Here is a 13,882-nt window from a genome sequence, read left to right on the forward strand (position 1 = left end):
AAAAAAAAACACCCCTGGTGCAGCGCCGTCTTCTGTCCTGCTGCGGTAGGAACCTTTCTCTTGGTTCCGGCAGCCATGGCAGCGGAGGCAGACGTGGATCTTGATCTAGAAGCGGAGGAAAACTGTACCGGGAAGCCTGCGGAGAAACCCCGCAAACATGACAGCGGGGCCGCGGACCTGGAGAGAGTCACTGACTATGCGGAGGAGAAAGAGATCTCCAGCTCCGACCTGCAAACGGTGAGAGCTGCGCCTGCTCGGTCGCGTGCCGTTTTCACATCACCGGAGGCGCGTGCGGGACAAGAGGATCGAGATCTAAAATCGTTTATTTTAAAGGGTAAATATTAGATCTGTGGAGACAGAGAACAGCTTTAACTTAAGCTAACTGATGCCTTCCTGCCAAACTTTTGAACTCCAGAACAAAAATTGAAGTTCCTTCTGGCCAGAACTAACTCATATCTCATGTATTTGGCTGAAAAACAGAACCATGTTCGGAGCAGGAAGAAAGCTGTTGTTGTTAACCCGGTCCAAAAACGACCCGGTTTGGAAGTTCAGATAGATGCTACAACCCATTCACTGGGAAACTAGCACGCGAAAGTTCAGGATTGTGCCCCCTTGTGGTTTCATTAGAAACCGCATCAAGTAAGAATACAACAAAATGAAAAAAATAAATAACCTGAGATTTTTTAAGGAACCGTTTCCCTCTGAAGCTAAAGCCCCTCTATTTGTTCCTCTGCTTAGGCGATGTCAGTGATTGGAGACAGAAGGTCCCGGGAGCAGAAAGCCAAGCAAGAGAGGTGAGAGGTGCACACGGCGACACCAAACTCCTGCTGGAGCCAGCAGGCCGGACACGAACTGCTGTGTTGTGTTTCAGGGAGAAGGAGCTGGCCAAAGTCACCATCAAAAAGGAAGACGTGGAACTGATCGTAAGTGTCTAACCCTGCCCACCTGTAGCTAGCACACCTGCTGGTCACAGCACCTCTTCTAACCTCGATCAAAATAATCAATACCTCAGACACATTAACAGAGCCTTTTCATAAAGGAGACAGGGCTGTACATGGGATTAGTTACTTCTGGTGTTTGGATTTAGAACGGAAAAGCTGACAGCTGAACGCTGTTTAGCACAATTTTACATAAATAATTAAAGGTAAACCTTACCAATTTCAACAGAAAAATGTACAATATTTTTTTTATGAATCACCCACCGATCTTTATTTTTAATTCCTGTCTTAGATTGTTCACAAATCTAAATGCAAATGTGAATAACCCTTCAATATCTAAGGTTCTAATACAATTTTGACCTTTCATTTAAGCAGTTATTATTCTAACAGGTTCTATTTTGCTTGATGTTATTGGCACATATTTTAAGGGTGATTAAGCACAAAAACTGATGGAAATTCATGTTGGCCACCAGTAATAGAAGCACTCAAGATGCACATTGCTGCATGTGTTTTAACTGCACCCAGGGCTACATTTAGTTGTTGTAATAAGAGGTTGTTGTTATTTTTCGGGGTATTTTAAGGGGTAATTGTAAAAATAGGAATGTTTATCAAGCAGTAAAGCAAATATTTTAGATTTCAAAATAAGAGTGGCCACGATAGAAATTCAACTCGGACTGTACGCATGAATCCTTTCTTTATATATATTTTTGATGGTTTCAAATGATTTTTATCCTTGTTTACCTTTGTTATCCTGCAGGGATCAGACACGATATAAGTAACAGCAAAGAGCTTTAGTTTTTCTTTATTGTCAGACACGTTGAAATTGTCTGAGTTTAGTTGTTTTTGGTGATTTTGTGAACAGAGGAATGTCATCAACTTTAACTGGACAGAAAAGATCTTCTGCAGATCTACATCTCATCCCTGTCGTGGAAAGATAGCGTTAGCATTAGCATAAATTAGAAGAAGAAAATCTTAACCTTCATAATCAAACAAGCAGCATTTAATGAAGTACTTGTAACCTTCATCTAACTATGATCGGGTTGTCAGAGAGAAATAATCCACGACTGGTTTAATATCATCAATACGATTTTGGGAAGCAGCTGTAGAGCGTTCTGCAGGAGAAATACTGACATTGATCTAAGAGGGAAAACAATACGACCAGGTAGGACATTTAGAAAATAACGAACATTTTTCTGTTGAAATCTGTAAGTTGCCTTTCATTATTCACGTAAAATTGCTTAATAGCTGTCAGCTTTGACGTTCTAAACCCGAAAACCTCAAGTCACTTTGCATACTGCCATTATTTTAGTCAGAAGAAATCAGTTTTCTCCTCTGGTAAACAAGAAATGCAATCTAACTGTATTCGTTCCCTCTGATTTTTTGGCTGATCTGTTCTGCAGATGTCAGAGATGGAAATTTCGAGGGCGGTGGCAGAACGCAGCCTGAGGGAACATCTGGGGAACGTGGGGAAGGCCCTGGTGGCACTGACAGACTGATAACCCCCCCCATCACCTGGTTAAATAAAGTTTTCATCTCTGCTTGTTTATAAAAGTTTGAGCGAGTCATTTATTCAAACACAGACACAAAAGTAATTTACAAAAGCTTCAGGAGGAACGGTGCCGCCCCTTGAGAGCTGTGGTACAGTCCTTCACTAAGTCTTCCTCTTCTTGGTGGTGGGCCGATCGAACACGTCCCTCACCCCTGCTGCCTTCTGCTTGAAGAACTTGCTGTTTTGGGTGCTCTCCTGGGCCCAGGCGGAGTCGAAGGACGTGGTGTCCTGGTCCACCAGGTGGGTGTACTTGGTGCGTCCAGACCGACCAAAGTTTTTCACCTGCGGGGGGGTTAACAGAAAGGGTTCAGTTGGGAAACAGACCCTCTGTGTTTACAAGTCAGCAGGTGAGTGCGGCGTACCTGCATGACTTTGGGGAGGATGGTTTTGTTAAAGTGATCCTCCAGAGTGGGGGCGCTGAAGTCTCTTTTGTAGACGTCCTCCTCCTCATCCTGGAACAGAGCCACTGATTAGTAACACAGACCAGTTTGACCTGAACACCAGTTGTCAATCCCGCCAAATAATCGGATTTCTTTCTACACGTAAATCAGTTCAATTGAATTTTTTTGTTTCTGAGAACATTTTTTTTAAAGAATAAAAATCGAAGTGTAAGTATGGGACAAACAAAGCATTTATTTTCTCTACATTGAGGATAAACTAAAAACAAGTTCCTGTTAGCACATAGGAAGCTGACTGGAAGATGACATTTCTGCACGTGAACACCTGAGATCTGATAAGACTCCGGTGCTGGTGCTCAGAGCTCTCACCCTTCAGACGACTCATGAACAGATTATACATGTGGCCCCAGACTGACACCTGCTGGACAGAGTGCAGCGTAAATACCCGCTACGGTGAAAATTGTCTTTTTTGTGTGTTTCTAACGTCTTCTTGTAGCATTTTTCTCATAGGAGAGGACATGTATAAAATAAAACCTGATTGAAACTGCTTTACACACGACAAGCGTTACAGCTCAGATGTGAGGTGGGAGTGGTCTAGCTACTGCAGATGGTTCATATTGGCTTCTGGATGGCTGCAGCGACAGGCTCTGCAGACAAACTCACATAGGTTCACGCAATAACACTGCATTTATATAGCAATTATAATAATCCTCTACTTTTCTGCTGTGGTTCAGCTGCAAATTTGAACCTAGTGAAAAGGATTTCCTCTGCAGGATCAGTGACTGAACCGGGCCGTTCATGGATGGGCACCAATTGGGTTTTATTCGGTTCCGGTGCCAAAGCAGTTCTGTTCCAGTTACAGTTCCTATTCAGTGTTATATTGGTACTTCAGTATTGGTACTATTACACAACATGGCACTTGTATTGGATTAGTATTTTACTCGCTGATTGGGTCACTGAAAAGTCACATGCCCAAAGCTGAGTCCTGATTGGCTGATGCGACGCAGCGACCTGTCAAACTTCTGTGCTCTGCTGTGAAATGCAGCCAGACATTCGAGCGCTCTCCCCGTCAGCGGTCTTAAATAATCCTGCACACTATCGCAGGAAAGCCAGAAGGATTGTCTAGAACTTCAACTTACTGAATGGAGTGGAAGTGGTTGATTTGTCCAAAGACAAATAAACCTTCACTGAAACTAAGCACTGAAATGAGGAACCAATTGCAGCCGCTTCTTTTGGTTTAAGTAGAACCGCATAAATCATAACGGTTCCTACTTGGAACCAAATTTCAATACCCAACCCTATTCATGGAGCTCAGAGGAAAAGATGCCCCAGTGAAGCAGGGAGGACTGCATAGCATGAGACACGCTCCAGTGACAGCAGGACTGAATCTCGGCCCAAAGCAGACAACGGTGCTCACCATGAAGAAGGCTCCTCTGTGGTAGTATTTCTGCAGGAACTTGTACTTTCCTTTGGAGGCTTTGTTGGTTATGACCTTGCCGCTGTTACGCAGTTCTGCCCTGCGCTCCTCCTCAGTCAGGCTGTGGAATCTCTCTATTTCAGCCTTCTCCTTTTCCATTCTAAAGAGAGACGATGCAATTTTATTTATGAACCACCACCTCACAACTGAGGTTTTAATCACCTCTGACAGCACTTTACAAATGTGCTTTACTCACGTTTCTCGAGCCTCTCTGTCTCTCTTGATGCGTTTCAGTTCTCTGACCTTCCAAGCTTCATACTCTTCCTCTTCGTTCTCCCCATCCGTGTCGAGAGCGTCCAGAGCAGCCAGGGTGCGGCGGTTTTCTTCAAACTCTTTCTTAGCCTCCTCTTCTACAATCTTGAGGGTGTAGCGACGACGTTCCTCCGCCTGCCTCTTGGCTTCAATCTCCAGCTCCTTTTGCCTCTGCTCCTCGGCCTCGCGCTCAGCCACCGTGACTCTGTCCTTCCTTTGGGTGGAAAAGACACAAAGATCAATCCACAGATACAAACTCTTTTGAAGAAGCAGAAATCTTTATGTAAATATTGACACAAAAACCTTAAGGCATTGCTTTTACCGGAAGCAAAAACATATATATATATATTATAGATGCAGAATTTCAGAGAGAAACATTCTAACCACAAGAAAGCATAAATAGACATTTTTGTGCTGAAATTTTAGGCAGACATGTCTGATCTTACTTGCGAATAAAGACAGGTTTCAATCGTGGCTCGGCTTCGTCTTCACTGTCTGTGTATTCTTCATATTCTGACTCCGACTCTGACTCCTCCCCAGACTTCCCCTCCTCCTCCACCTCCATGACCTCCATCTCCTCCGTTTTTCTCTCCAGTGCTCGCTGGCGCATCATTGCCCGTCTCCTCTCTATTTCCTGTGCAAAAACACAATCAGAAGCCTGTTTGTATCAGGATGACGCAAAGGAAAACAACCGGACAGAATCAAAGCAACCTCATCGTCCACTTCCTCCTCTTCCTCTTCTTCGTCTTCACTGCTCTCCTCCTGCCGAGGATGCCACGTGCCTTCGTCAGAGTCCTCGCTGCTCTGTGCCACAACTTCAGGCTCAACAATCTGCCTGTGTCTGGCCAACCTGTTTCAAAGAGAGGGGGGCTGCTGAGGGCCACAGGGCTAGGTCGGTGTCAGGGAGGTTAGGGGAACTTTGATACCTTTCCTCGACATCCTCAGAGGCCCGGTTCATCAAACGTTTCAAACGTGGGTCAGAAACATCATCTTGCTCCAGCTCCACCTCTGGCTCAACTTCCTTTCCCCTCACAAATTGGAAATCTTCCTCTTCCTCGTCTGAGGACTCCATGGGTGCGTAGTCTGGACGTTTTCCTGAGACGTACCTTTTCACCTTTACCTTCTCCATGGAGATCTCCCCTGGAGAAAGAGATGCCAGAGTGCGAGTTCAATCCAGAGCACCTGACAACAACACGTACTAAACAGCAAGAGTAAATCATCATAAAAATAAAGTACAACATCACGTCAGATCAAAACAACAATAACGGGGGAGGGGTTGGGGGGGTCTTTGGTCTTCCTTCCACGTTTCATGTCCATCCTCCTCCAGTAGGTATTCCCATATCCAAAGACGAGTCTAGGCTTGAATAGTTTCTCACTTGTTTTTCCGAGTCGACGTTATGGCAATCCAATTAATCAAAAGCCAGAGACCCGGGCCAGGCTATGCTAAGCTAAGCTAGGCTAAAAAAGCGGCATCGTTTACCTTTCTCGTTCCGGACCGGAACGGCTCCAGCCGTGGACTGGATCGGGGGGAGCTTCATATTGACAGGCTCGTGGGAGGACATGCCTGCCGGGTCAACGAAATGGAACCTAGACAATAAAAAAATGTGTGCGAGACAAGAAACTGCCTTATCGGAGATGCGAAATATGCCAAACGGAAGTAAACCTGATTTTCCCGGAAGTAGTTTTTCTTCTTCTTCTTTTTTTATGGCGGGTGGTATCTAACTTAAAGGTGCATTTCCGCCACCTACTGTGCTGGAGTATTGTCGGAGTATTGAAAGAAAACAAATAAACGGGAAAAAAACTACTATAATGGGCAACACCTATATTCTTGTTATCAAACCACTATGCCTTAGAAATTCCAACACAAGTCTGCATTTTCCTTACTCTCAACTCAATAAATTCTTAGGACTAATACATCCACCTCCACTTTTCTTTAAGCTTTCGTTGAGGTGCCTTCTGCTTACTGAATGTTTAGTGCAGTGACAAAGAACATGTTCCACTGTTTCCTTACCCTGTCCACAATCACAAAAACCTATTGGATGTTTCCCTATGTAGCGTGTTATTGAGACCTGTATGACCCAACCTCAACCTAGACATTATTTTTGATTCAGTTTGATATTGTTGATTTTCCCTATACCTCCCTGAATTTGAAAAAGATGTCGTCCCTTCGTACCTGTCTCCCACTGGCATTGCCATTCTTCCTTTATTTGCACTTTAATAATGTTTTTAACTTCAGGTGTACTGAAGGGTATCTCTATGAATGATCTTTGCCTTAAGGACTGTTTGGTATGATAATCGGCCATCTCATTTCCATCAACTCCTTTGTGTGCTGGAACCCAAAGAAACCGTACCTCCATTTTTAACTGTTCCAATCTGAACAAAGTTTCATATATTTCATATAAAATATCAAATCTACTATTGGTCACTAGTGACTTCACTGATGATAGTGCTGATAGAGAATCTGAGCATATTATCCCTTTCTTAATTCTATTATGTTCTAACCACTGTAGACTAAACGATATTGCCAACATATCACAAATGAAAATCCTGTTTTTCCCTCTCCTGTTTTCCCGGAAGTAGTTTTTTTGTTTTCCCAACTTTATTGACAAATGTCGCACATACAGAGTATCAAACACTCACACTATGTGCAAATAACACTTTTTTTTTTAAATTGCACGGAAAATGAACTAAAACTGAAATAGTCATAATACTTGTTAGCTCGGAAGCTGTTTATTTATTTAAAAAAAAACTTTATTCAGAAACACAACAAAGAACTGCCCCGCCCCCCCCAAAAAAATAAAATAAAATAAATAAATAAAATAAAATAAAGCCAGGGGGATAGAACAATAAAACAACTACATTTGAAATAATCATAAATTATTGAGTATAATTACTGTGTGATTTCAGCAAAGAAATTTGGATATCTATTGCTAAAGTTTGTTTTATGAATAAAATTCTTTGTTAATAAAATCTGAATATTTATAAGACAGAATTGTGAAGATAACTTACTATCAAAATCATTAAAACCAGGCATAATGTTCTTCCAAGTGAAATGGGGAAAGACTTGTCCTGACAAGATTTTACCATTTGTTCCAAATTAGTTTAGTGTGCTTAACAGTCCAAAATTTTGATGTGAACCTTTAAGATTGTTCATCGCCACCTGCCGCAGGTGAATTGTGAAAGTAGCTAAAAATGCTACCATATGTTATGTTTGGCCATTTTTTAAGGTGATCCTCCAATCCCTCAATTTTAGCAGGTACTGGAATTGTTACGTCGCCTCTTTTAAGACATGACAGCTGGTTTATCCACACTTATATGTAGTTATAGATCTAAAACAAAAGGAATTGCGCTGTCGGCTCTACAGTTGTAATGGAAATAAATGCGAGTTCCGGCGTCTACCGGAAGTTTCACCCATAATTCACACAAAGGCTCATGTGGGCTAGGAATAAGGTGGATAGGTGAGGTGGAGAGGAACAGCATCAGATGACAGAAAAGTCTTTCACAGAGACGGGTATCTAGTGTCGGATGAATTCAGTTTAGGTGTAGAATTGACGTTGGTTGAAAAACTGACTAGTCTAATGCTGTTATCAAACCACTGCTGAATGAAGATAGTTTATAAAGAATATATCCATTGTTACACATTGTCATGGAACAACCTGTGTCTACCCTTTACAGCCACCAGAGAGAGCGCTCACCAGAGTTCTGACTTCACCACCTGCCTTCACCTGGACTCATCATCATCAGCTGTTTCCCATCACCTCATCACCACCTCAGTATATAGTCTTGCTCCACGCTGACAGTCTCCACGAAGTATTGTGCCACCCTGCCTGCAACACCAAGCATTCACGCCTAGATATGAGCCTCTGCCTCTGCCTCTGCCTCTGCCTCTGCCTCTGCCTCTGCCTCTGCCTCTGCCTCTGCCTCTGCCTCTGCCTCTGCCTCTGCCTCTCGCCTGGACTCTGACTACTCGCTCTCCTTGGATGATCCCACGCCCGTGTATGACCTCTGCCAGTCTGACCCTGCTTAGTCTTGTGGGCTTATAGCTCTGCTAATAAACCTGCTGCACTTGGAACCAGCTGTCTGCCTGTTTGTGACACAGATATAAAACCTGTCAGGAGAAAAGCTGTGTTTGTAAATCAAGGACCAAGCATGCACCATCTGTTTATGAAAAGAGGAGAGTTTGATGGGTACTTTGTTGGGCTAATAGGTACAGAGCAGGAGGAAGTCAAGGCCACAGTTCTGACTCATGTTACTACATGTTAAACTTCCATAACATTCTTNACTCATTAAAACTCAAAGTTGAGTAAAAATATACCACAGAGAGGTTCAACACATTCTCATTGCCAAGTTGTCACATATTGAAGTTTGGTTAAAACTTCATATTTTGATGTTTTGGGTTTCCCCATCCTTTTATGACGTGCTGGCTGTGCATAAAATCAGGGGCCCGCAACCCTTGGGACGCAAAATTGGATGTTGTCCCGCTTGCTGACTGGTCCTAAGGATGCATCTGGTAACCTAACCAAGTATCGGTACCGGACACAATATTGGAGGTGGTACAAAATGGGGTGCAGGATCTGACCCGATACTAGACAGTGAACCCAACACGAACCAGGCCCAGACATGGTACCGGATGTGGACCGGTACCAGGTTGGGGTACCGGTACTGGGTTAGTGTAGCAGTGCGCTCCGCGTACTGGACTGGCTCCTGTTCGCGGCCCATGATATTATAGGAACAGCCAGCGTATCAAAAAAGACAAGTTAGGCACACCCAGAATGTGATTTTTTGACAGGATTGTTAGCATGGAGTTAACCCGCCCCCGCCCCCAGGTTTACATGCTCTCCTGCTATCTTACAGACCCTCACAACCTCAACCTAACATTACTGGTGCAACAACAATAGTGAGCCATATTGGAGCTATCCAGCCATATATTTTTAATCTAGATGCTAGCTCTTACGAGGAAAACAAAGACTTACGTAGATCTATCTGTTTACAAGTGGATTCAACGGAATGGAGCAGAGCAGGTAGCCTGTGGCCCATCCAGTGTATTTTCTATATAACTAAAAAACAAATTTTAAATACTTTTTTTTTTAATCTGATGATTCACAACTATTCAAATAGAGAAATACTCAGAAATACACTTTTAAGCTGAATTTTTGAACTTGTGTCCTCCAGGATCAGAAAATTGCCACATGAACACGTTAAAACACCAAAAACACAATTTCCAATCTTTTTCAGTGATAAGCATTATACATCTATCAATACCGAATCCCTCTTTGTTGACATCCTCCACAGATTACAGATAAGCCAACCTTTGTAAAAAATAAAAATAAAAAAAATACTGGCAAGTCTTTGAGTAGGAAATAAAATTGTTCAAATCTGACTTCCCTTGTAGAGGTGCAGCTGTCTTTAACCTCTGAGGGAGGGGTACTGGAAAGATGGAAGGTCAAACAAAACCAAAAAACTCATTCCAGTCCGAATGAGAGAAATAATAGCAGCACACCACACTGGCACACCAGACCAGCAGGCATGGAGCCACATCACTTATGTTCCCTCATGTAGGACAGCTAGGAGGCAGAAGCTTCTTCACTGCCGCAGGAATGCAATATTAACTGCACACTGTGAGTGTGTGCTGGTCACATGCACAAACCTTGTTATCAGACATGTGATAAGCTTTGTGCTTCTGAAACAACACTGCACAACAAGAGCGCGGTGCGGGATGGGGGAGGGGGTCACGTTTCCTCCGATGAGCAGCGCACTCACGGTTGGGCTTTGATTGGGTAATATGGAGTTCGTCTGCCATCAGTCTGGGAGTTTGCGCTGAACACAGAGGCATCTGTATTCTTCTCCCCGGAGTGGTCTGAGCACGCACTTGGTATTCCTGATAGGAGCGAACTGGCTAACGGCGAGGTCCTGGCAGCGTGGCAGATCTGTGAAGCCAGCTCTTCAACAGCAGCAGAGAAAACAATAGCGGCTACAGATAGGCTGTGAGTCAGCCGGATGTGTTTCTAGCAGAGAAATCAAAAAACACAACTGGTCCAATATATGGTGTAGATTTATGGCAAGCTGTCACAGTCACTGCAAGCTGCTGTCAGGGCTGAACGAACGCAAATTAGTGTACTCCAAACATCACTAAGAAGAAGGAAAAATGTTGGTTAAAATTTGAAAATAAAGTTGTAATGCTGTTGATAAGCAGAGATAAGTGTTAAATCTGTGAATTTCGTCAGGACTGTAGTTCCTGCATCATCTGGCATCATTACAGTTTGCCCTCGAGCCCAGCAAAGCTCTACTGTACTGTGGGAGCTTCTTGCATATGAATTGCCTCTGCCCTGCAAGGTCTACAGAGAATTAGTCAGAGATCAGATGAGTTTACTCTCATCTAAAGTAAAATTTAAAGGAAAACTTATATAACGACAAGAAATTTATGTTTCTGGAAAAGAAGCATCTTGAATTCATGTGTTGTTTTCTTTTAGGTGAGTATTCCTCCCACCATCCAAAATTATGTTTCATAGGTAAATTGGTTACTCTAAATTGATTTAAATGTGAGTGTGTGATTGTGGCCCTGCAACAAACTGGTGACCGCTCCAGGGTGTAGCCTACCTTCACCCAGAAGTGGCCAGGTTAGGCTTTAACTGTAATGTGTTTATTACAAAAACAGTTGAACAGATATGATAATCCAAAGAATGTCAATCCTTTAGTTCTAGCGGTAGGGTGAAGATGAGAAATTAATTACATAATGTTTTCATATCTCAACCTTTTCTTCCCCAAGGACACAGAGCAAACATATAAAATGAAATTCATCTTTCTTGATAAATATAGATACATTAGGAAAGCCCATATAGCTGATGTGGAGCAATGTTTCAGGTGGAGTGCAGAGTAAGAAGGACCAGCATAAACCCAAGAGGCCTGTTGAATTTTTAAGGCAAGCTGTAAAACTACTTTTTAAATAGTCCTTAAGAGCTCATGAAAACAACTCCATTAGAATTCTATTCCATGGGTGTAAAACTTGATTAAAAAAAGTGTCACTGCTTTGTAAAAGTAAAGATGGAGAGCAGTAAAGTGATGCAACTTTTAACATTTTACCAGTTAAAAAATGATACCATGAGTAGTACTTCTTTAAGCACCTCGAACCGGTCGCTTTTCTCTACAATCCTCTGTGGACCTGGACAACCCAAAAACCTGCAAGACCCATATGGGTCAACTCCCATATGGGTGACTATAGCTTTATATATACTTTGTGAGCAGAAACATACCAGTATTGGACTTCTAAATGACTCCCATATTACTCATTTTTCTTATCCTTTCTCTTCATGTTCCCTCATAAGATTTCCAAAATGTAAGATTATCTTTTAACATCAACAGATTCTAAACAAGTATAATACAAGTCTCAGTTTTACTTTCTCTAAGAAGCACAGTATGAATACTTAGACATTACACCGGGTGCCTGCTGAGTGAACCAACCCCCATACTAATAGGTTCATGGGTGGAAAGAAACAGAGACCAGGAGGTTATGCAGTACTTCTATTACTTTAAGAGATATGTTTCCAAAGGAGCTACAAATCAAACTATCGGGCAGATTCCTTTTTGAATTTCCCCTTTTCTTTGGAAATACACAAACTCAACCTTGATTGTTTTTTTTTGCCTTTCTACTGTTTCTTTTTCCTGTCTCACTAAGAAGCATGTTCCTTCATTTCCCCTGGTATCTCTCTGAGGAAAGATTAATTCCAAACACACCACTCTTGAGTTCATTGCTTACTTGTTCCCAACATATTTCCTGTTTTTTTTCTCTGTCAATGATCATCTCCTTGCTGTCTGCACAAGTGTTATTTCAACAGTTATTGTAAGAAATACAAGGGCAATATCCTTCACCTTTTCTGTTTCATATTTAAGGATGCTTTTTTTTTTACTGATATTAAAAAAATGGAAAGATTTAAAGGACTGAGGCTTTTAGAGGGAAAAGGCAAATGGATGAGGCCTGTCTGAGTAGCTGGGAGAAATTAAAACTGTGTTTATTACCTCTGACTGCAATGCACCTCGGACACGTGAAGCATTCGAAATTTACCGCTGCATAACAGAAGAGCATGGAAGCTCCCAAAGCCCAGAGACAGTGGAAATGTCAGGATTATATGAAAGCACGAGTCGTAATGAGACGATAATGGCGTCTCCGGTTATCGCCTGATGAGCTGACAGAAGGATGAACAGGCCTTTTGGGATGTTGCTGTCAATAACCTGCTGAAGCAGATTAAATGACATTACAGTCAATTAGCAGTAGAGCTTGCATGGATGAATTTTGCAGTGCCTGGTGGTGTAGTGCTTCAAGTCGATGGATCTCAATGACTGTTTACATCAGTCCCACTCAACGAAAGTCGAGAAGGGACGCGCTGCGGTGCAATTTTGGGCACGATTTGTGCAGTCCTGACAACAGTGCCTTTTAGCGGAATTAAGCGCTTCGGTATGAAGAGTTCTTAGCCGATCTGGTGATACCAACCAGGTCAGTCTGGATCTTAAGATCATTTCAAGCATTTCAAAAGTGCAGTACCTATGCCATGTCAGCACAGGACAACATCTGCACCCTATTTATCATTTGGTTCACTTCTAGGAGACCTCTTTGTGAAACAAATCAAACTAGATGACAGTGAGAAACTCAGTAGCATTTGCTTTTTTAATTAAAGGAAGTAAAGAGTAGAATCCTATTGAGAATAAAAAGTGCATAACTTGCTAGCAACAGAGATGTGTGTGTGTGTGAGAGAGCTTCCTACATGGCAATCTATCTAATATAGTTTATCTTTACCATTCCCCTTGGTGTTTTTTGGGGGGAGTCATACTGGACCAATATACATTTTACATTCTTCCTTGGTCCAATATGAACCTGCTATGTTAAAACTTCAGTTCATAAAAGCACAGTGCTAGGAGATGCTAAGATACTGTGCAGGACCCTCAAGCTCCCAGGTCTGTGGTACATAACCCAAGCTTGGAGAAGAAAGCCACCCACACATCTAAATGGCTAGGGCAAGACACCGACGCCCAGAATGCTCCTGATGTGTGAGTGTAAGACATCAGCTCCCATCAATGTATAAATGTGTGTATGCATTGTCCATGGTCCATAGATCCCGACACACTAGGCCTAGTTGTGGTGAAATCTTCTTTGACAAAGAGTTTCTAAGTGAAGTGGTTTCCCAATACAGGTCCTCAAGTACAGCTATTCTAAGACGGTTGAATCAGAGGTGTTGGAAACTGGAGGACCAGGAATCAAAGTCATTGTTCTGATCAA

At 42.5% G+C, this 13,882-nt stretch overlaps 2 protein-coding genes across 2 annotated transcripts; one reads left to right on the forward strand and one right to left on the reverse strand.

Annotated features, from left to right (window-relative positions):
• Positions 1–44: 44 nt before the first annotated feature.
• Positions 45–2,489, forward strand: hypk (huntingtin interacting protein K). The gene is made up of 4 exons (XM_024263214.2): positions 45–237; positions 739–794; positions 872–923; positions 2,339–2,489. Exons 1-4 carry the CDS (start codon positions 76–78, stop codon positions 2,432–2,434), a joined length of 366 nt encoding a protein of 121 aa, XP_024118982.1. The 5' UTR covers positions 45–75; the 3' UTR covers positions 2,435–2,489.
• Positions 2,478–6,299, reverse strand: mfap1 (microfibril associated protein 1). The gene is made up of 8 exons (XM_024263213.2): positions 6,095–6,299; positions 5,541–5,754; positions 5,326–5,464; positions 5,061–5,248; positions 4,559–4,828; positions 4,303–4,462; positions 2,850–2,939; positions 2,478–2,769 (listed from the first exon to the last, which is right to left on the reverse strand). The coding sequence occupies exons 1-8, from the start codon at positions 6,174–6,176 to the stop codon at positions 2,590–2,592; spliced, it is 1,323 nt and encodes a 440-aa protein (XP_024118981.1). The 5' UTR covers positions 6,177–6,299; the 3' UTR covers positions 2,478–2,589.
• Between the last annotated feature and the right edge of the window lie 7,583 nt (positions 6,300–13,882).

This window comes from Oryzias melastigma, linkage group LG3 (genome assembly GCF_002922805.2).
Source record: "Oryzias melastigma strain HK-1 linkage group LG3, ASM292280v2, whole genome shotgun sequence".
NCBI classification, from domain to species: domain Eukaryota; kingdom Metazoa; phylum Chordata; class Actinopteri; order Beloniformes; family Adrianichthyidae; genus Oryzias; species Oryzias melastigma.

Coding starts and splice junctions, on each gene's coding strand:
- hypk (XM_024263214.2), top strand. CDS start 76: ATGGCAGCGGAGGCAGACGTGGATCTTGATCTAGAAGCGGAGGAAAAC. Junction 795..871: donor CAGAAAGCCAAGCAAGAGAG/GTGAGAGGTGCA, acceptor GTTGTGTTTCAG/GGAGAAGGAGCTGGCCAAAG. Junction 924..2,338: donor AGGAAGACGTGGAACTGATC/GTAAGTGTCTAA, acceptor TCTGTTCTGCAG/ATGTCAGAGATGGAAATTTC.
- mfap1 (XM_024263213.2), bottom strand. CDS start 6,176: ATGTCCTCCCACGAGCCTGTCAATATGAAGCTCCCCCCGATCCAGTCC. Junction 5,249..5,325: donor AGGAGGAAGTGGACGATGAG/GTTGCTTTGATT, acceptor GTTTTTGCACAG/GAAATAGAGAGGAGACGGGC. Junction 2,940..4,302: donor ACAGAGGAGCCTTCTTCATG/GTGAGCACCGTT, acceptor GCTCTGTTCCAG/GATGAGGAGGAGGACGTCTA.